This window comes from Montipora foliosa, chromosome 2 (assembly GCF_036669935.1).
Source record: "Montipora foliosa isolate CH-2021 chromosome 2, ASM3666993v2, whole genome shotgun sequence".
Taxonomy (NCBI): domain Eukaryota; kingdom Metazoa; phylum Cnidaria; class Anthozoa; order Scleractinia; family Acroporidae; genus Montipora; species Montipora foliosa.
In genome coordinates this window covers 60,447,108-60,467,107 of record NC_090870.1, presented here as the reverse complement: position 1 = coordinate 60,467,107, position 20,000 = coordinate 60,447,108, and the positions used below count along the sequence as shown (strand labels likewise).

Here is a 20,000-nt window from a genome sequence, read left to right as displayed (position 1 = left end):
TTCTGCAATGCTTGCGTCTTAATTACGTCCAAATTAAATAATCTGCAGTTTTAAAATTGCCTAACTAAACAGCTCTAAGCTGCTTCTGAGTTTTGATGAATATTATGCAGTCAAAGAACTGGTTTACACCTGTGGGTAACCAGAAGCGTAAGGAACCATTGTCTATTAAAAGAACGCGCAAGAAAAAACGATCGAAAAACAGAATGTTCACTTTTCATGAATAGGCTTTGAACTTTCGCATAGTCATTTTACCAGGTCTCTTCTTTGTAGTCACGACAGGGGGAAGACGCTGACCATGCCTTTAGAACACTAAGAAGAGGCTCAAGCCTTAAAGATGACAAAAGAGCTGAAAAGTATGGTGAACTCCTGTCCATGTTGCTTACAAAGTCATGGCCAAAAAGGACCGGGGAAGCAAACATATCAAGCTTGGATTCTGTTACTGTGGAGTTTCTTCTTTCTTGGAATCCGATGACTGGATACCTCAAATTTTTTGGTAATAAACATGAATTTTAAAACTGAATTTTACCGCCACCACAAACGTATCTTTGGGCATTAGGCCCATTTTTTTATAGTAAAGTAATCAGCCAGCTGCGATACCTGTGTGGAAAATCATTGACTAATCCCAAATGTGCATGGAAACAGCAAAGCATTGTGTTGGAAGCCAATTTTTATTAAAAACCCCCAAAACCCGTCTAGTATCGTTAAAGAATACTGTATGGTGCTACACGATTGTACAATGGCTACATTGAATACACCTCTTTAGACTCTTACGTCATAGGTTGATCACGTGATGTGTATTGGGTAAACAAAGATTTGCATTGCAGGGAGAACTAGACCCCCCGTGAGGGTACACTGGGTTGCCTGTGGTACGTACACCGTTCCAGACAATTTTTTTCAAGTTGGGGGGTCATTAAGACCATTTAAGGGGTCACCCAGAAGTCATACCAGCAGAGGCCCTTTGGCTCACAGGTTCTCACACGTTCGGACGACGAAACAGATCTGTCCTTGCGTAATATGTAGCTCTTAACAGAGCACGATATTGTTTTGGTATTGTCTATCATTGTGCCATGGTAGAAGTCTTGGGTAAATAGCCTGAGAAGACATGTGGTTACTAGCAAAGTACTGACCCCAGAAATATTGAAGAAAATAAATGGGAAGTGAGAAACATTGGCTTCTGGGCTGACATGTTGATAAACTTCTTTTCACCACAAGTTTAAGCGTGCCCTCTGAGCATCTGACAGCTTTGTAATACTAAAGTTTACTAAAGTTAATCCCGAAAATACTATTAACGCTAACAAACACGAACTCAGCAAGGTACAGATTTTGTTAGCTTGCTTTATGCAAAAACAAATATTGATGCAAAAGTAAATTAATATTGATACACAGTTTTTAGAAAGAGCACAAAGGAAGTTTCCAGGACGGTCGCTCGAGAATAACATATTTACGACATGAAAATAACATTAATTTTGAACCGTGAATATAGAATATAAACAGTTACAATCAGCGACAAACATTTTGGGAGATTTTTGCTACGTTCAATTTTGTTATTGTACGTTTTGGCTGCACAAATAAATAGCAAAATCGAAAGTGACATCGCCGGAATTCAGCGGGCACCGTGATTACTAGTAAGTTACCGCGGCATGTTTACTTGCCAAACATTGAAGCATCTGTGTCAAATGATGGCAAGATACCGGGTTTTCGTAAGTTTCTTTTTCTGTCAAGTGTTATAAAGTCTGACAATAAATGAGCGAATTCAAAACAAAGATCACAATCGCCAACCATTGTTTCTGCAAAGTCAAAAATTTACTCTCCAAGACGAGGTTATTTATCACCAAGGTAATTCCATCATTTTGGAAATAGCAGCCACTTTATTATTCACCGGCGTCACAATTTTTTGCTGATTTTGGGACTCATTTTAACTCAAGCACGCTTCCAACAGACCTGTTTATTTTCATGAAACCTTTCCTGCTTACAGAGCAATACTAAAAATATCCTCCCGTATCACGTTTCAACCTTAAGCTCGAAATATCAATACACAACATGATATTATAATTCACAAAGGCAGAAAATATCACAGAATCCTTTTCCAGCGAAACATTTTATTGAAACAAACAACATAAGATGCACTAAAACGCAATTCGCGTTGCAATGACTTTCGACGCCATTGCTGGTTAACGAGAATAACAAACTCACGAGGCAGAATGTATATTTATATTTAATTAAATTAGCACAACAGAAAAACGCTAACCTCATTTTGACACGAAAATGCTTTACTATTGCCATAAAAACTATCCAGTTAAGCTCGCATATTATAAAACATGATGAATTCATAAAGGCCACCTTTTCCAGCGGACAATTTTTTGAAACAATATTTGCTCTTATAGGCGAAAACCTCTTCATATTTCATTGCGTGCGTGAAGACAAGAAAGTCAATCGTGTCAAATTACCATGTACTTCAGGTTCAAACCCTTTCCTGAAGAACCTTTTTCCTTGAATAACAAGAAAATGCTTTACTATTGCCATAAAAACTATCGAGCACATATCATAAAACATGATGAATTCATAGGGCCACCTTTTCCAGCGAACAATTTTTTGAAACAAACAACATATTTGCTATTAGAGGCAAAAACCCCTTCCTATTTCATTACGTGCGTGAAGAGAAGAAACTCAATCGTGTCAAATATGCGCAATATTACAACAAACTAAAATTTCAGGATCAAACCGTTTCCATGAAGAACCTTTTCCTTGAATAATGAAGCACAAAATAGACGACAAGCTTTCTTTCAAATAATTCTTGGCTGTCACATTTCCATTTTTTTTACCTGAAGACTGTGCAGAGTTGATCACAGATCCACTTAAGGTGTTCGATTCGTTCTCTGTCTTTGTTGAACCCATAAGTTACCAGAGAATTTTCCATTTGGTTTCAGTGTTCTACATAACAGCACACTTGGCAAAATCTTAGAAATGCAGCTCACTTTGATGTCGGCTCGACGGGCCACAGATTGTTGTCGAAGTCCATTACTCGTCGCTTTTAAGATTCCACCGCCTGTCTTGTTCAGTATCCAAATGACTTTCCATTATTGAGCTTCATAAGGGTATATTTTGTTCAAAGATCCACTAAAACGCCATCCGCGTTACATGACTTTCGACGCCATTGCCGGTTAAGTTTATCATTCTACTGTGTCCACCAGAGAAATCTACGCATTTCCTCTACCCTCTCTATCCTAAGAAAATACGAGCAGAAGGCTCTATGCACAAAGATACCACTTAGCAGGGGAGTGACACGCAAGACTTTTACCGACAGGGAAAAAAATAAAATAAATAAAACAAACAAATCCCACCCACTTTCCGACTGGGATTGCCATACTGGCAACCCAGTAATCAGGGAAGCGAAAAGATTTTTTCTCCTTTTTCTTCTTTCAACGGAAATTCTTCCGTTGTTTTTCGGCATGGTACATTACTGTAGTGCTTATGATTGCTATAACAATTCAACAATCATGGCATGGCTTTCCAGGGATGAAAAACTCGTTAAGGTAATTGAGCTTCAATTTGAGAAAGAACGCCATACACGGCTTTGTATTTTAAAGCTTTTTACAAATGTTGTTCATGAATTATCTTTGAAAAATGGGTGGTTACCCCCAATTTTCTTTGTCAATTTCAATAACACTTGTTAGGATCTACATTTTCCGCATAATCATAAACCGGGGCAAAAATACCTTTGAATTAGTAGGCACCGTCCTTAAAAGGAATCTGAAAACTGGGGCTTCCCCGTAAACTTTTAACTGGACAAAAAAAAAACCCTGAGAGGCATTGCCAGAAAAGAAAAGAAAGATTGAAGAGATGAATGCTGTCCTAGAATCAGAATTATCAGAAACAGCATCCGATGGAGAAGGAGAATACGATGAAACCTGTAGGGAGAACTTCGTTTCCCGTTCCATTCAATCAGACTTTGAGATACCTTGTGAACACATATTCGCGGTGACTGTTTTGAGAGATCAAGCGCGAGGTAGAGACAGTGAAGAGAAAAATTTTAAGGTCTACGTTCGCGTGTCGTTTATAAATTCTCGTGTGCTGGCTGTAATGCCAGCTGCATTGGCGAGACCACTCGCCACCTACGTACACGTGCTCGTGAGCATCTCTTGTCGGACAAGTCTTCGCATCTTTACAGACACCTGCAGTCATCTAGGGCCTGTCATGACTCTTGTAACACAGAATGTTTCACGATCTTAGATTCTGCCGCCTCAAAATTCCAAATTAAGATCAAAGAGGCATTGTACATTAAGTGGGAAAATCCCATCCTTAATCAGCAGTTGAGGCATTTAGATTTGTCTCTTTCTTTTTAATTACGTTGCTCTTTATGTGCGCTATTTTTGTTTTCTGCGCATTTCACACTTCATATACAAATTGTACACGCGTAATTTTGCAACATACCTTAACATAAATTCAAATGTACAACCGTTGAAAAGCTCATTTGCAACTGAAGATGACATGAGTATGTCGAAACATGTTTTGTAAATTGAAAACTGTCGTTTCTTTTTTGAGAGTTGTTACTCTGCTATCTTTACGTCCATTAAACTGGATTTTCCAACCTCGAAAAGTTTAGAAGGGTACTCGAGTTTGTTCCCCCTGGAGGCGGGTGCCGAAAAAACGTAACGTACTTGAACAGTAAGGGTGCGTTCGATTTACCGTATTCCGGAATAGGAATACATGGAATATAAGTTAGAAATCCTTCGTTTTTACGGAGATTCACGTTAAAATTGTCAAACATCGGCTAAAATGCTATTTTAAACATATTTTTATTATCCTTGCTGTTTCGAAACGCGCCAAACATACCGTTATAATCATCACGCCACCTATTCTTATTCCGGAATAGGGTCAATCGAACGCGCTTTTAAGACAAGCAAAGACCTAAGAGTTGATACTTCGTTGCTGTTCGACTCTGATTACAAATCACTGGGAAGCGTTGATGAGGGCAATTTGGATCAAGACTGATACTGCCGATTCCTCAAGAGATCATATTCTTTCTGTAATTGTGCACTTGTCAATACAATACATTCATTGTTCAATATTAATTCAAGACAAATAAATTTACAAAGAAAATAGATAAAGAAAGAATGAAAACTCTTAAAAGATAAATATTGACGTGTGCACAGTGACGAAAGTGGGCATTGTCGTGTTTGAATAAAATAAAAAAAAGTAATGAAGAGTAATTTGTCGTGAAATTACATGATTTAAAGCAGCCTTTTAACATTCGGGAGCAGTAATCTGATTTTAGACGAATTTCTGGACTCGCCTCACACCAGACAACTAAATAAATTAATAAGCCTTAAAAACTTTATCTTTAATGAGAATTTTGCACTTGTAAAAATAACCTAACATGGATATTTATCCCGCTTTACATGAGCATTTCGCTTTATCGAGATTTCACTCTCCTTCTTTGTCAGTAATTCTCAACTTCATTGCGTGAGGAGCTTTGGCCTGTTATCTGACTGCGATAGCAGCGGTTTTTTATCTCAGACGTTCGACGTGGCCCGCCTTCCTCGTCAACTGTCACTTTCACGAAAACATTGTGCACATAATTTTCAGTGAAGAATTTATAACCTTTTTGACCGATTCCCTTTTTCCCACAACCTTTCAGATGATTTACGATTGTGATCGCCAACACATTTCAAGATTTCGTAGCGATTTCTTCCACGCTGCGTAGGAACACTCACTTGCGGCCACCATCTTGAATGTTATGTTTACCCAATAGAGACCACGTGACTGCGGAAGCTAAAGAAGTCTAAGCTTGGAAAGCTTAATTTTGCTGTTGTAGACCAAATTATATCGCTGAAATAAATGCAGTTTGTCATAATGATTTTGTAAACAAACTATTATCTTCAAACAGGAGATGAATCTGGAAGAGGAAGTATTTTAACACCTGAAGGCCAAGAAACGCTGTCTATGGCAAAATCTTTGCTGAGCGCCCTTGTGGAAAAAATCTCCGGTGCTTCAATAACTGTTACAACATTGAAACGTTTGCAGCAGTACAAGGATAGATTTGCACAGCTTCTCCATGCAGATATATCCAACACTGAAGAAGCTGAAGAAACCGTGAAAAGCCTAAATCAACGAATTGAAGAATTGCTTGAATTTCAAAGTTTAAAAGAGAAATTGATGTCCTTCGTCCATATGTGTGACTTGATTTCACCGGGTGAGAAAGAAACATTGAAACAACGAACGAAATCATATATGAAATGAATCATTTATTGAACTGCGGATATGAAATCAAGTGAAGCTATGAACCTCGCAGTTATGAACTCAATTTTAGCGATTGCTTAGAAAAGCCTGAAAAATTCAGCTTCACTTGATTTCATATCCGCAGTTCAATATATGATTCATTTCATATATCATTTTGTTCGTTGATTCATTCATCGCGGGAACATTTGAACCCAGGAATGACCAGCTCCCAACGTCAGTGGCTTCATAGCTCAGTTAGAGTGGCGCACCGGAATCGCGAGGTCACGGGTTCAAACCCCGTTGAAGTCCTGAAATTTTCAGGTTTCATAACTGCGAGGAACAGTTGATCACAATGAAACAATCACGGACACACACAAACGAAAATAACCAAACAAATAAATAAACGAACTGACTGACTAGCTAACAACTACGAGAAAACTGAATAAACCAACTGAAATCGCACAATTTTTTTTAAAGTGATGATACTTAATTAGAACTTGATATGCTTACGGTTGGTCTTCCTTCAAAGACGAAGTGGATTACTTTTTTCAGCTGTAATTGATAACGTCTCAGTTCGTTCCGCTAGTATACGATTGTTATGTTGTGCCTTGTGGAAATGATGAAGAATGATGCACGCCGATTTTGATGGAAGCGCCACGATGCTTACCATTTCCATTCGCAGTCAAGAATGATATTGCACGAAAAATTTTTCCTTCTACTGTGCTAATCATTAGTGTACATTTAGATTTGTAAAAATTGAGCATGCATCTTATTAGGAGAGTTTCCTGGACGTAAGTGCAGAGCAATGAACATGAATGACTGCGACAAAAAAAGTGACTTGACTCGCCTGCGCCCACACGACTGCGCTTTTCAGATCGTGCAGAAATGCGTGGACACGAGACACCCCTGAAGGTATACGGTAACCTTAAGTGAGTAAAATTTCTACTTATTCTCATTGGCACGGCATCCTTGAAAGACAGGGTTTTCTTTTGTCACTTTTCTTTGTATGGTTTATGTGCAGTTTTTTTTTATTGTATTTAGGTAGTAAGTGCAGCCTTTGTAATTACATTTCATACGCGCCGAAGATGGCCGCCACTTCTGAAGCTCCTCAAAGAATTTTCATTTTAATAGTGATTTATTTGCTTTTGTGGTCTTTTTGGTCACGCCAAGGTAATATTAGCTTTTGAGTTAATTGTGAAGAGAGCCTACCGGGTACTTAAGATCCCAGGATATTAATAGTAGTTATATTTTCTGTTTGGTAATGAAACGGTTTTAGTATAGACCCACTATACCTCGAGAACTACAACTTTATTTTCTATTCTACTGACATTTATTCGTTTTCTTCGGTTTCTCTCTAGTCAACGTCACTACCGTTAAGAGAAAAGTAGAGGAAGATGTGTCCTTGTGTGAAATCCGCCAGTTGTGCGAACGCAAAAGTGAAAGCAGCGTTGTAGTCACGTCTTTTGAACTTTCACCAGTGATTGGAGAAGTATTGCCTAAACTTCACGTAGTGCAGCAAAGTGTAATTTTCCAGGGCCTCTGGGCACAGCACGGAAAGAGAGCTCAGACTGCGAGGAAAAATAACGAGGCGCTGGAAAAGGACCTCAGCATCTCCAAGGTGGTGGAATGCGTATGGAAACCAGCTTTCGACGATTGGAATCAAGTCGCTGTCAGCACTTTCGACGGCTCATTAAGCCTCCGAGATGTAGACAAATTTTTTGACAGCTACAAGGATAAAAAGGACGAGCTTGTACAGGAGTTGTTTTGCATTTTGAAGTTTTGTTACTCTCAAAAACACCCTAATGATAAATTGAAGACAGTCGCTGAAGAGCGTGCGGCTCAGATGCAACAATATCAGCAGATTCATCGCTACGTCAATGCAGCAGAAACAATTTGGGAATTCAAGGAAGCAATGGGATTTACTGGAGACTTCAAAATTATCGAGGATTTGCACAACCAAGTAAGGAAGGTTAAAGTCGAAGGCAATTGAAAAAACGACAGACAAACTGTTCACTGTCAGCTCTAATAATTTGCCAGATATTATTCAAATTAGAGGTTTCCAATTTATTTGGTAAATCCCCTGCCTGAGAGCCTCGACATATTTTACGTTTTTTATACATTTTTTCTCATCGAGACCATTTTGATTCCCCGTCCTGATCAAGTTTCAAGTTCAAGTTCAAGTTCAAGTTTCAAGTTTATTAACTTCTTATTTTACTGTTACAATGGTAAAGGCTACACTATCCCGCAAATAACAAATGCTAATCTAGGCGGGTAGTGTTTTATCTAGAAATGTACAAAGAAGTCTTAAATAGTAAATTACTAAACCAATTAGTTATTGATTAAAAGCCAAAATAAAATAAATAAATAAATAAATAACCAAAACAAAAAGATGAATTAATTGATATGGACAATTTAAGAGAGTAACGGATAATTAGTCTCAACATACTTTAAAATTACTGGTATGAACCTTTGAGCCTTGTCATATTTCACTATATTCCACATAGTTTCTCACCGAGGCCACTTTGATTCCCAAGCCCCTACAAGTTATTCTTGTCCTCTGTATTTCAACGACCAAAGAGTTATGAATGCACGGATTTGTATCTTTCCGTGAACCACCCGCGCAACTATTCAGTTTGCTCTTTGATAATGTTATTATAGCTGTCAACTGAGTTCAAGATGAAGCCTCTAAACACCATTGGAAAGAGGTTTTCTGAGGCTGGTCGAGCACTTGCATGTTTGGATGTGAATAAATCACAATGCTTGAAGAAGGTGATGGAGAGTAAGCGGCTGGTAGACTGGCTACGCATAACTATCAAATGTAAGTACAGTCAACGTACGATTCAGTCAAGTCAACATTGATCCAGTTTCCTGAGTAAGAAAATCTGACAACGTGATCAGAATAGACCTTTCTCCAAAATGGCGGCAACGGATTTGAATGAGTTAAAACTGAACTGAATGTAAAACTGATACCAGAAATAGAAAGAGCACTTTTACTTTAGTAACGCTGCAAAGTTTCAGCGTATTAGGTGTTACACTAGCTGAGGAAATGTAAGTTGAAATTTGACAAATTTACAGACGCTTGTATGACTGGAGTATACTCCATACCCCCAATCATACAAACGTCTGTAAATTTTTCATTTTTCAACTTATATTTTCTCAGCTGATATTACACCTCATATGCTAAAACTTTGTAGGGGTACTAAAGTAAAGGTGCTCTTTCTATTCTGGTATCGGCTTTTAATATTAACTTATTTGAATTTTCAACCGCCATTTTGGAGAAGGGTCTATTGTCACCTTAGGTAGCTCATTTTTATGGAGTAGTAATTTTTGTCATTTTATTGAAAGCAATGTAAGTAAAGGCGAAGAGAAACGTAGTGTATCATTACTTCATGTCCATTAACCGGTTCATTCTTGGTTGCTTATCTTTCTGCAGCAACACAAGAGCTAAAAGTTCTTGTCGACCTGGCTTTGATCTCCTCTGGTGAAAGCGACATGGAAACTGATCGAATATCACATCTCCATACGAGCTGCTTAGGGTTTGCTCCTCTAATTTTTGACCTTAAAGAAACTGAGGGACACGAAGTAAACTTTGATCGGTTGATGGAAGCTTGTGAACCAGTGTGGAATGCCGTCAAGGCTGATGAAGGATTGCCACAGAAATTGGTGAGAAAAGATTTTTGAGAATCGAAAATAAAATGAGAAGATCATGGCAATTTACTGTTATTTTTTAGTTCAGTTTTGCGATGAGTGAGACCGGACTGAGATAGCCTGTTCAATGAAACCGATCAAGTAATTTGGTTGTGTGATTTGCTTTTGTTAGTTTGACACTAGCCGGCATTTGGAATGGCTTAAGACAATCAAAGAATCGCATGGATCAGTTGCCATGACTTCATTAGTCCAAGCCAAGATGATCAACTCCAGCGGGGTGTATGTTGTCGGTAGGTTTCCTGAACAAGACTCCCATGAAGAAGAACGATTATCTTTGGATCAAGTGATACGTTTGACTGTACCCCCGAAAGAAAGAGGTGAAGAATCTTCACGTGAAAAGGTATATTCGCTTGACGAACTGAAAGATTTGCAGAGTAAACTGATGCTGATTGCTGGAAAGGCTGAAAAGGGGAAAGATGAAGTGGACACTTTCGTTAAGGTTGGTAAACTGTTGTGTTTGTGAAAAAAAATACTTCCGTTAGATCTGACTTTAGTTACTACTGGGCGTGAAGAACAGTCCTGCATGTCCGTTTTAACCACCCCTTTAGAATGATTCTTCCTGTTCTTGCGCGGTTGTAATCTTCTGGGGAAATTTAAGCGTTTGGTATAGACCTCTTTATTCCAAAAAATCCAGTGGATCTCCATAGGCTGCCTCTTCATCTGTTTGGGGCTCGGTTCCCCTGTTTTATGTTTTTTTTTAAACCAATCGTGCATATGATGTCTTGCAAATAATGCAAGTCGACCAATTTTTCATTGTTTTTTTTTTTAATCATTTAAACAATGAAACTCAGAAATGCGCGATTTTTCCAGCTTATCTAAAGGATGCGGTAGTGTCTTATCCCCCTTTTATTAAGAAGCAAATTGTACTGAAGGAGCGCAGGATGTCATCGTTTTAGTTTGTCTTAAAAAATCCTCCTCCTTCACCGTTGCGTTATTTCTTTGAATTTGATGAAGACATATAATAACGAAAACTTTCCCTCGACTGCAGAATCTTGAAGGCATCATGCGACTAGCAAAGGCATACATGAGCCTTGTAGAATCTGGTTTTGTTCATCGAATGCACTGGTGCCAAGAATTCCATTGCAGTAGCGATCAACGCGTGGGCGAATCAATCGCCAAGGAGCTGGCACGTGTAAGTACCGATATGGAAGGTTGTTATTCCATCTGGAAGAAGAAGGTCGGCGATGCTCGGAGAGAATATCGAGAGTTGAACTTCTTTACAACACAGCAGCTTATGCTGCTTCGGAAAGAACTTGCCAGGGCATGCAATAGAAGTCAACTCCATGTTGAAAACCTTCAAGTTTTTACTTTACTGGAAAGCGTGCGTCCAAGTTTGGATTCGGCACATTTGGAAGCAGCTATTCAGCGCGCCTTTAAAGACTTGTTAGAACAAAGCAAAGGTACCAGCATCCTTCCATCTTTTACCCTGACCCCTCGACAAGACAACCATGACTCGAATTCACGGGGGCTATCGTGGCAAAACAACAATTACATTGAAAGCACGCCTTCTACGGTAGGAAAAACGTCTCAAGCAAAGTCTATATCCGCGAAGAAACCAAAACCAAAAGGTATTTCAAAAATGCAGAGATTTATCAATGCTGCTGAAGATGAAGGATACTCGGAACAGGTCGCTCTGTGTGCTCTTGCAAGTCTGGGTGTCGATGCAGAGGAAGATGACTTGCTGCTATGGTGCCTAGAAGAATCCGATGAAGCTGACCTAGAATCTCTTTATGATGAGGCCGTAAACAATCCAGTTATTGCCCGAGAAATCAATATGGAAGAAACTGCTGCTGATCAAGAGAATGAATTTGATGGCAACAGGTATAAATCACTGAATGATGGAATGAATAGGAAGCTTACCTAGGCGAGCGGAATTGATCAACGAGCTGGGGAGACCGTAAATCAAGTGTTTTTTTGTAGACAACCAACAAACTCAACCAACAGATGGCGTCTATTTCAAAGTCGATACTGGGTCACGCTGTTAGGAGACGAATGCTCTCACCACTACACCAATCATGCACCCACATGACTGAGCCATTTTTGCTTTTTGCATGTTTCATTTATCCATAGACTTTCTATAATGAGAGATTGGTTTGTTAAGAAACTGTGGTTCTGCTTTGGTGGGGACTGAAACACGGAGCAGGGCTGGAGCTGTGATGAGAGCACTCGCCTCCCATCACTGTGGCCTTGATTCGATTCCCGGTCTCGGCATCACATGTGCATGGGTTGAGTTTTTTGGTTTTCTCCTCCGCTCCAAGAGGTTTTTCTCCGGTAATACGGTTTTCCCCTCGTCAGTTTTGATAACACCAAATTACGAGTTTAATTGTATTGAGCTTGTTGTCAATTTTTTTTTTTTAGCGGAAGTGTTGACGAGTCCGTTGGTGGATCATTTGAGCTCCCTCAGAATTTCTCTGAACAAGAAGGAAATAGGGACGAAGATAACGAAGAAGTGATCAGCGAGTATCTTACTCTTTCTCAGCTGGGACTCATTCTAAGAGAGCTAGCAGTGAAAGGTATGATTCGATCGTAAATTTGACATCACTGAAACTTTCGTTGTATAAATGGTAATTGCTGCATTTTTTCTCAAACTTTTAGATAAAGGGTCAAAGCCTCGTACATTTCCAGCTTTCCTGAAACGCGGGAGACCTAATCTTATGCTTGTTCCAAAAGGTAAGAACTAACCTTTGAATAAAATAATGCATGTTTAAATAGGAAGCAGTTTGCTTGTCGATGACATTGGGTAAAGAATCCAGATCTTTAATGAAGTGAATTTTTTAAAATTCAGTTTTTTATTCAGCACGCTTATCATTGCTATGTGTCTTTGAGAAAATTAAAGGGCATTTTTATGTTTTGTTGGGTTTTTTCAAGGGAATTTTGTTTGAGAAAGGATAGACCTGAAGAAATTTGAAAGATTCATTTTTCTTTTCTTTTCTTTTTTGTAGTGGACGTGTTTGCCACCGTACTTGCGTTGTATATGCATGACAAAGATCAGCTCTTACCAAGCCAAGAAGAGGTTCTTATTTGTTCTCCTGAAACAAATACTGAGCAGGTAACTTTTGAATCAACACAATGTGTTCTATTCTTTTCTTTGCCCGCCTATTAAGATGAAACATATGGATGGCTTTCCTTTTCCGCTGCATCATGATAATCGATAGTGGACTTGTTGTTCTTATTATCGTCGTTGTTGGCGGGAAGTTGCATGAGCTGGAACCCGCGTGTTTTGACGGTGAGTTGCTTGGCCAGTGCACTGCGACACTGCATTTTAGTAAAACAAGCAAAACATTTGGAAAGCAACCAAAAAACAAGCTAAGTATTTTTTAATATGTCGCACAACGAGGAACGAAGAGAAAGAGAGAGAGAAACAGGAAGCAAGTAGAGACGAGTAAGGGATGCTCAACGTGAAATTCAGCGACGGGGAGCACGAGAAAACAGTCGAAATATTAGTGGGAAAGAGCCCGAATAAAGGAACGATTTATAGCGACAAGCGCAAGAAAACAAGCTGAATAACAGAATAGAATCATTTTACCCCCCTCTTTCCATAACTGCTCCGTTTTAAGAGTATTTAAATCTACTTCAGCTACACTGAAAGGAAAGAAGTCGAAACAAGCATGTGAGATCCGGGGATCGAACTCGGCACCTCTTGCACCAAGGCCGCTCACTAACCGACTGTGCCACCCTTGCTCCTTATAGTCATGAACAGGCTGGATTGGTCGCATGGTAAAATATCTGAAAACAAGAACATAAATAAATAGTAATTGATACTAGGCTCCGCGTTTAGGCCTACCTAAATAAATAAATAAATAAATGAATAAATAAATAAATAAGTACGCTAGCTTAACATTTTATAGACTAGTCAGTGACCAGTCAAGCCCTTCTTTTGCGAGCTTTCAAAGGCCCTTTATGGTACGGAAAATTCTGAATTTTTCAACTCCATTTAAAGGGGCTAGGTCACACTATTTTAGGTAATTTTGTTTCATTTTGTTAATTATGAGCTCTAAACGTCAAATTGGCAAACAAGAGTCTTTCATTTGCAAAATCACGGCCACATAACAACTGAGAATGATTTTCCAGCTTTGTAAATGACATTTTGATATAGATTGATAGAAATTTGAAAAAAGGTGAGCCGACGTTTTTCAAATTTACCCAAATTCAATCCATTTCAATCCTCTCCAGTTTTGTCCATCCATGTCCCTTCTTGGCTTCCCTGTGTTTTGTTAGAGTTCTTCTAAAGTTTTGAACAGTTATTTTGATATTTTAGTTAATTCTATGACCATTCGATCAGGGCTGAAATTGCCTAAAATTGCGTGACCTAGGCCCTTTAAGGAGGCTCAAACCAGTTTTAACACTTTTGACAAATTGTACTATTTGGAGGGATTGAATCTACTCATCTGTTTCATTGAAGGGGAATGTTAAGATACCGTATAAAACATCAAAAAGTGCTTAGCAAGATGTATTCATTAATGTGACGTAATAGGTCACCATGGCAACAAAAGAGCCATCTCAAAAGACGCTATATTTTGTCTTTAAGCGCGTATATCTAAAAAACGAATTATTGCTGGAGAGGTATTAGTACGCTAAGATAAAACTCTGCAAAGTTTTAAAGAAAATTATCTGGAGTAGATTTATGTCTCTGAATCCGCTCCAGATATTTTTTTTAAACTTTGCAGAGAGTTTCATCTTAGCCTGATTATCACTTTTAAGCAATAAAAAAATGGGGGTCACCGTGTTCGTTTTTGAGACATGAGCGTAAAGGGTGTGTTCTTTTTTCGCCGCGGTAAATTATTACGTCGAATTAATATGTGCACTGATCTTGTTAAGCAGTTATTGGTGTTTCATATAGTACCATATCATTGTCGTTTAGTGAAACGGTTTTGTAGAGTTAATCCTTCTAATAAGACATCCCCTCCAAGTTGTAGAAACTGAGCCACCTTACGATGATCTACTTATTTCAAGACGAGAAATTGATTACTATTGCGTCCCAGTTATAAAGGCTCCTACTTTTCTTTGTTTCTTTCTGTAGATCGAGCTCTTGTGGAGACGAGCCACTGGAGACTTAGAAGGTCGATTCTACTGCCTTGTTAACGCCGACCAATTAGATTTCTCTGTCAGCAAACAGGCTGTGGACTTGCTCGATGAGGTTACAAAGGGTCTTGCTGGCAAGACTGGCGAGCGTAAGTATACAGCCAATATAAGAATTTGGAGTGTAGAGTCCACGCTCATAATTTGGGGGGGGGGGGGGGGACTATGTCACTAAGCGTCGGCATCACAGTCCTCCAGTTTAAAGACCTTTTTTTCTGTTTTTGTAGACTATGGATTGGTGGTAATTTGTAGCAGCGAAAAGGAAGATCGTGCAAATATTGTAGCAGCCTTGGATCAGCATCGTGTCGCTGCTCCTCCTTGTCCTTCAGCAGGGGTCATTCAAAGCTACCTTAAAAGGCAGTTCCGAATCCCTCCTCCTCAGTATGGATACATTAACAACAGCAAAATCACTTGGAACCCAGCTGGTTCCTTAGATCCAGAAAAGTATGTTTATTTAATTGAGTAAAATATTATAGGTTAATGTTTTTCCCTGCTGCATCGGTTCTTATTTCCTCGTTTGCACTTATCCATAGGCTCAGTGTCCGAGTTGTGTCATCAAGTCGAGGAGGCTTGGGGAAAACTCTTTTCGTTCGTCGCGTGACAGATCAGTTACCAAATCTTGTGAATAACGACATGGTCTTGTCTCACAGCCCCGGGACATTATTGCATGTCACGGTTCCTCTACATGGCAATTCAACTGACTCTTCCAAGCTTGTAGATTCACTTCTACCGCATGAAGTCCGATCAAATGTTCCACTTTCTCGTGTATTTCATCTAGACGTATCTCCCTCGGTAAGGAAATTTGATATGTTTTTCAGTTCTTCGGTTCTTTCCGAGACTTATGGAGCACAATTTCGAATTTACAATAAAGAAGTCCCTGGTCAACATGAAAACAAGTTGAATTTTGCATAGAACTTGGACTAGTGATGGGTCCTAAGTTGGTATAGCTGTTTTTGGCATTTTTTTCAAACTATCAAACTGCCTTTAGACTTGGTGCACCGTAAAAATGTTTTCAATGTTCTTATGCATTATTGTACATTTGCTAAACTCGATTGAACAGAGTAGAACCCGGCTTCATAAATTTTACAGACCAGTCATAAGTCCTTTCAGCTAATTTTAAGTGTTTTGCATGCTGCGCTCGACTAAACGCCACTTTCTTAATCTTCTTTGGCGCAAAGAGAGTCAACGTTTAGGATTAAAGTGAAGACGCAAGGGTCTACGTCTAACTCAATGAACGAGGAGTTCATCTGAAATGAAAACCAAAGTATTAAAGCGTGCGGTGACTTTCTCGATTGTTTCTTGAAGGTGAGACGTGGATTGGACACCTTGCTGTTTAATTTACTTGTTCTCGGCTCTTTATGCGACAAGCTGGGCAGATTGTGGAGGAGACGAAATTCAGATTTGTACATCATCGAAATCACGACAGCCACGCCTCTGCCAACCGGGTTCAGTAGAGAAGAAGAAAAGGCTCAAAATCAGGAGGTACTCTTACTTAACGTTTTTACCTCTCTTCTTCGGGGGTTTTAAGGGGCAAATTAAACATTGAATAGAAAGTAACAACAATTTTAAAAGCATTGACGGGAGGAGAACAGACCAGTTGGCTATTTGCAAGCTCAACAAAAGGAAGATTCTTGAGCCGACGTTTCGAGCTTTAGCCCTTCGTCAGCCACTCTGCTAAAATGCTAACGCTTGAATCTAACCCCTTTATTTGCATGCTCAACCGAGGAGATAAATATTGGGGATTACCTGAAACAACTTTACCAGTGGCACTTATGTCCAGAAATGCACGTAATGAGATGAACACCCAATTTTGAGATCCAACACTAAGTGTTCCTTTAAGTCAAAGCTATTTCCAACAATAAGGTAAGAAGGGTAAAGGGTAGCGTTATTTTTAGGGTTGGGTAAATGTAGCAGTTTATCCTTACTTGAGGAGCAGCATTTGGGTGACAGAGCGGAAATATTGAACCTGCGAACTCATGATTGCAAGTCCGGCGCTCAAACCACTGAGGTGCTGTTTTCCGTTGGCTCGGTAAGGCCGGGTAGTAGAAATAATTAGCTTGAAGTATGCGAAGTTTTCATAATGTGTTTGAGTACCTCACGATATTCCCAGCTTCCCAAGGCGTGCATTCTTCTCTCCCTTCACCGAACTTGAAGACGACCTTCAAAAAAGGTCTCAAAGAGCAGTGAATAAGTGTTCAAATTGTTTTCTTGATCGCGTGATTATTCATTAAGTCCATTAGTTTCAACTTGCGGTAGAACAACGATGTAACCAGCCATGTCCAGTGAGCCTATATCACAAACTTTGCGGAGGCAGCTTGGCGAAGAGCCGTTATACCGCCAGAAGTGCAATCCCGATTTACCCTTCTGACAACTAGTTGCAGTTGTTCTGGGGAGTCGCCTTTCAACTTTTCGGATGTGCTTGAGTGCTTTCCGCGCATTCTGATTCAAGCTCGAAGGCGAGAAAAACACAATGCCTTCCCGCTTCGCTTCGGTTACCGAGGAGCAATTTTTTGCGATAAACTCGACTGATTATTCAACTTGTGTGGTCTATACTAAAACAATTATTCCACTCAGTGTCGGTAAATAATTGTTCATTACTGTCCGTGAAGAGAAGGGTAGTGGTCATTTAAGTACTTAATAACATCAAAGTTCAGGTGCTTTATGTTAAAGACATTGGTTTTGATTGAAAATTCTTTGATTTTCTTTTCCAGAGACAAAGGGGTGTATCTTCGTTATCAAAGGGACCATTCTATGATTTCCTTCCCACCATCTCATGTGCCTCTCCAAGAACGGTCTCATGTAACTTGCAAGCGACACCAGGTATACAGTCCTCGGCCCAATCTTGTATCTACTCAAGAAATGTTAGAAATGGTTTTTATCCGATCATTTTTGTTCATCAGTTTTTATATTCTCTGCAGATCCAAATGATTTTAATCCTCGGATGGATGTAAAAGAATTTAAAAGTCCACATTTTCAGAGAGTTTATCAATATCTTAAGCTTTCAAAGAAAGGAGAAAACATGGACAACTTCACCTTTGTACCTGGAAACATCGATGATGACCAAAGGACTTGCCTCATACTTTTGCTTAGGTCGGTAAAGTAAAAGTATGTTAAGAACTTCAGAGTTATGCTCACAGTTATGCAACCATTAAGTTAAACCTTAATCTACTCTGCTAAGCAGTTAGCAGTTGACAGCAGTTAGGTATTGCACCCGTTATTTTGATCGTTTCGTCGAGTCTTTAAACATAAATTAATGGGTTGCCAATGATATGGTTACCAAATTAATGGGTTGGGTTGCGACCACATTTGTTTTTCTTTTCACCTTTGTTGGTCCAATATCAATGTTCGTTTTTCTAAAAGTACGTTTATCCGGCCTATCTTCGAAGTTTTATGGTCCTCCAGGGATCGTTACAACTGCGGACAGTAGGATCAAACGTGCACGCCCGATTTGTACGTGGTTCAAACGAGGTCATCTCTCAATTGCCATGCCTTTCACAGTGGACTTGACGATCCACCAGCATGTCGAATCTTATCCTGGTCCGTCTCCTTCTGTAACTGAAGGAATACGCCTTGGACACGATGTCAATCCAGGATACAGTTCTTCACGGTTTTCTACTCTAAAGATGGCGGATTGTGTTTATTACAACTCTCAACTCACTTTGCCTTTAGTGCCATGTGTTTTGGGACCGCCTTTTTCGACTCTTTCGAACTGTTCACGAAATAGGCATTTTCAAAGCAATGTCCGTTCAAAAAAATATATAGGGGATCTAGAGCTGGAAGGTCTTGACATCCAAGCCCCTGTTAATACAAAACCTGTTACTCTGCGTTCTGCTGCACCTTGGTATTCCATGGAAATAAACAACTTGAAAAAACATCGCAGGAGATTGGAAAGGCGATGGCGAAGGGCCAACATCGAGCGTTGTGTACGTGAGATTGATCACTGGATGCTGGTTAACCGTCTTAAACTGAACAAGGATAAGACTGAACTACTTGTGATCTCTGCTAAACATTTACCTAGACCAGTCCTTCAAGAAATCTCTGTTGTCAATGAGACCATCCGCTCTGTACAGAAAGCTAGCAATATTGGTGTCATTTTTGACAATCACTTCCATTTCAACGATCATGTTGCAAGTATTTGTAAATCATCCTTTTATCGTCTCTGTAACATCAGCTATATAAGAAAGTACCTGTCATCGACCTCTACGGAAATACTTGTTCACGCATTTATATCTTCAAAATTGTATCATTGCAATTACCAAATAAAAAATTTACATCACGTCCAGAGCGCTGCTGCTCGTCTGATTACTCTTTCGAGGAAACATGAACACATTACGCCTATTTTGTTAAATCTCCACTGGCTTCCGATTCATTATCGCATCATGTTTAAGATTTTACTTATCACGTATAAGGCTCTTAACAATCTGGCACCTTCGCACATTCGCGGTCTACTTATACCTTACATTCCATCTCGTCAGCTACGTTCATCATCAGAGAATCTTCTTTATATTCCGCGTTTTAATTTGAGATCATACGGTGCAAGATCTTGATCAGTGGCAGCCCCCACACTCTGGAATACTCTACCGTTTGACATTAAGAACAGCTCCTCAGTGTTCGTTTTTAAAAACAAACTTAAAACTTTCCTTTTTCGCCATTTCTATTTTAGTCTTATATATTCTATTGCTGTTGTTACGCGCTTTTGAACTTTTAAGGATACTAGCGCTTCATAAATATTTTATTATTATTATTATTATTATTATTATTATTATTATTATTATTGTTGTTGTTATTATTATTACTCCGTTGTGACAAACATTATAGGGAGCTTAAGCATCCGGCATGAGTGAGCTGCTTTCCAGTTTCCGTCCGTGGCTCAAAAATGTCTCGTGCTTAATGTCCCTAATTTCATTCAGTCCAGTACTTGTAAAACAGCACGACCTCAATGTTTCCCTCGGCTTCGCCTCGGGGAACATTGAGGGTCTCGGGGAAACAAAACT

The 20,000-nt window shown here is 39.3% G+C and overlaps 1 protein-coding gene across 3 annotated transcripts in view; it reads left to right on the top strand.

Moving 5' to 3' along the window:
- LOC137984298 (E3 ubiquitin-protein ligase rnf213-alpha-like) overlaps positions 1-20,000 on the top strand; it is a 99,929-nt gene that overhangs the window by 27,370 nt on the left and 52,559 nt on the right. For all 3 annotated transcript variants that reach the window (XM_068831442.1, XM_068831450.1, XM_068831432.1), the window contains 16 exons: positions 271-493; positions 5,888-6,193; positions 7,578-8,179; positions 8,878-9,037; positions 9,653-9,882; positions 10,040-10,366; positions 10,916-11,748; positions 12,286-12,440; positions 12,523-12,597; positions 12,870-12,976; positions 14,948-15,098; positions 15,234-15,450; positions 15,540-15,798; positions 16,312-16,488; positions 17,718-17,826; positions 17,925-18,096. In XM_068831442.1, coding sequence (XP_068687543.1) covers positions 271-493; positions 5,888-6,193; positions 7,578-8,179; positions 8,878-9,037; positions 9,653-9,882; positions 10,040-10,366; positions 10,916-11,748; positions 12,286-12,440; positions 12,523-12,597; positions 12,870-12,976; positions 14,948-15,098; positions 15,234-15,450; positions 15,540-15,798; positions 16,312-16,488; positions 17,718-17,826; positions 17,925-18,096 — 4,103 coding nt within the window. The remainder of the gene's footprint in view (positions 1-270; positions 494-5,887; positions 6,194-7,577; positions 8,180-8,877; positions 9,038-9,652; positions 9,883-10,039; positions 10,367-10,915; positions 11,749-12,285; positions 12,441-12,522; positions 12,598-12,869; positions 12,977-14,947; positions 15,099-15,233; positions 15,451-15,539; positions 15,799-16,311; positions 16,489-17,717; positions 17,827-17,924; positions 18,097-20,000) is intronic.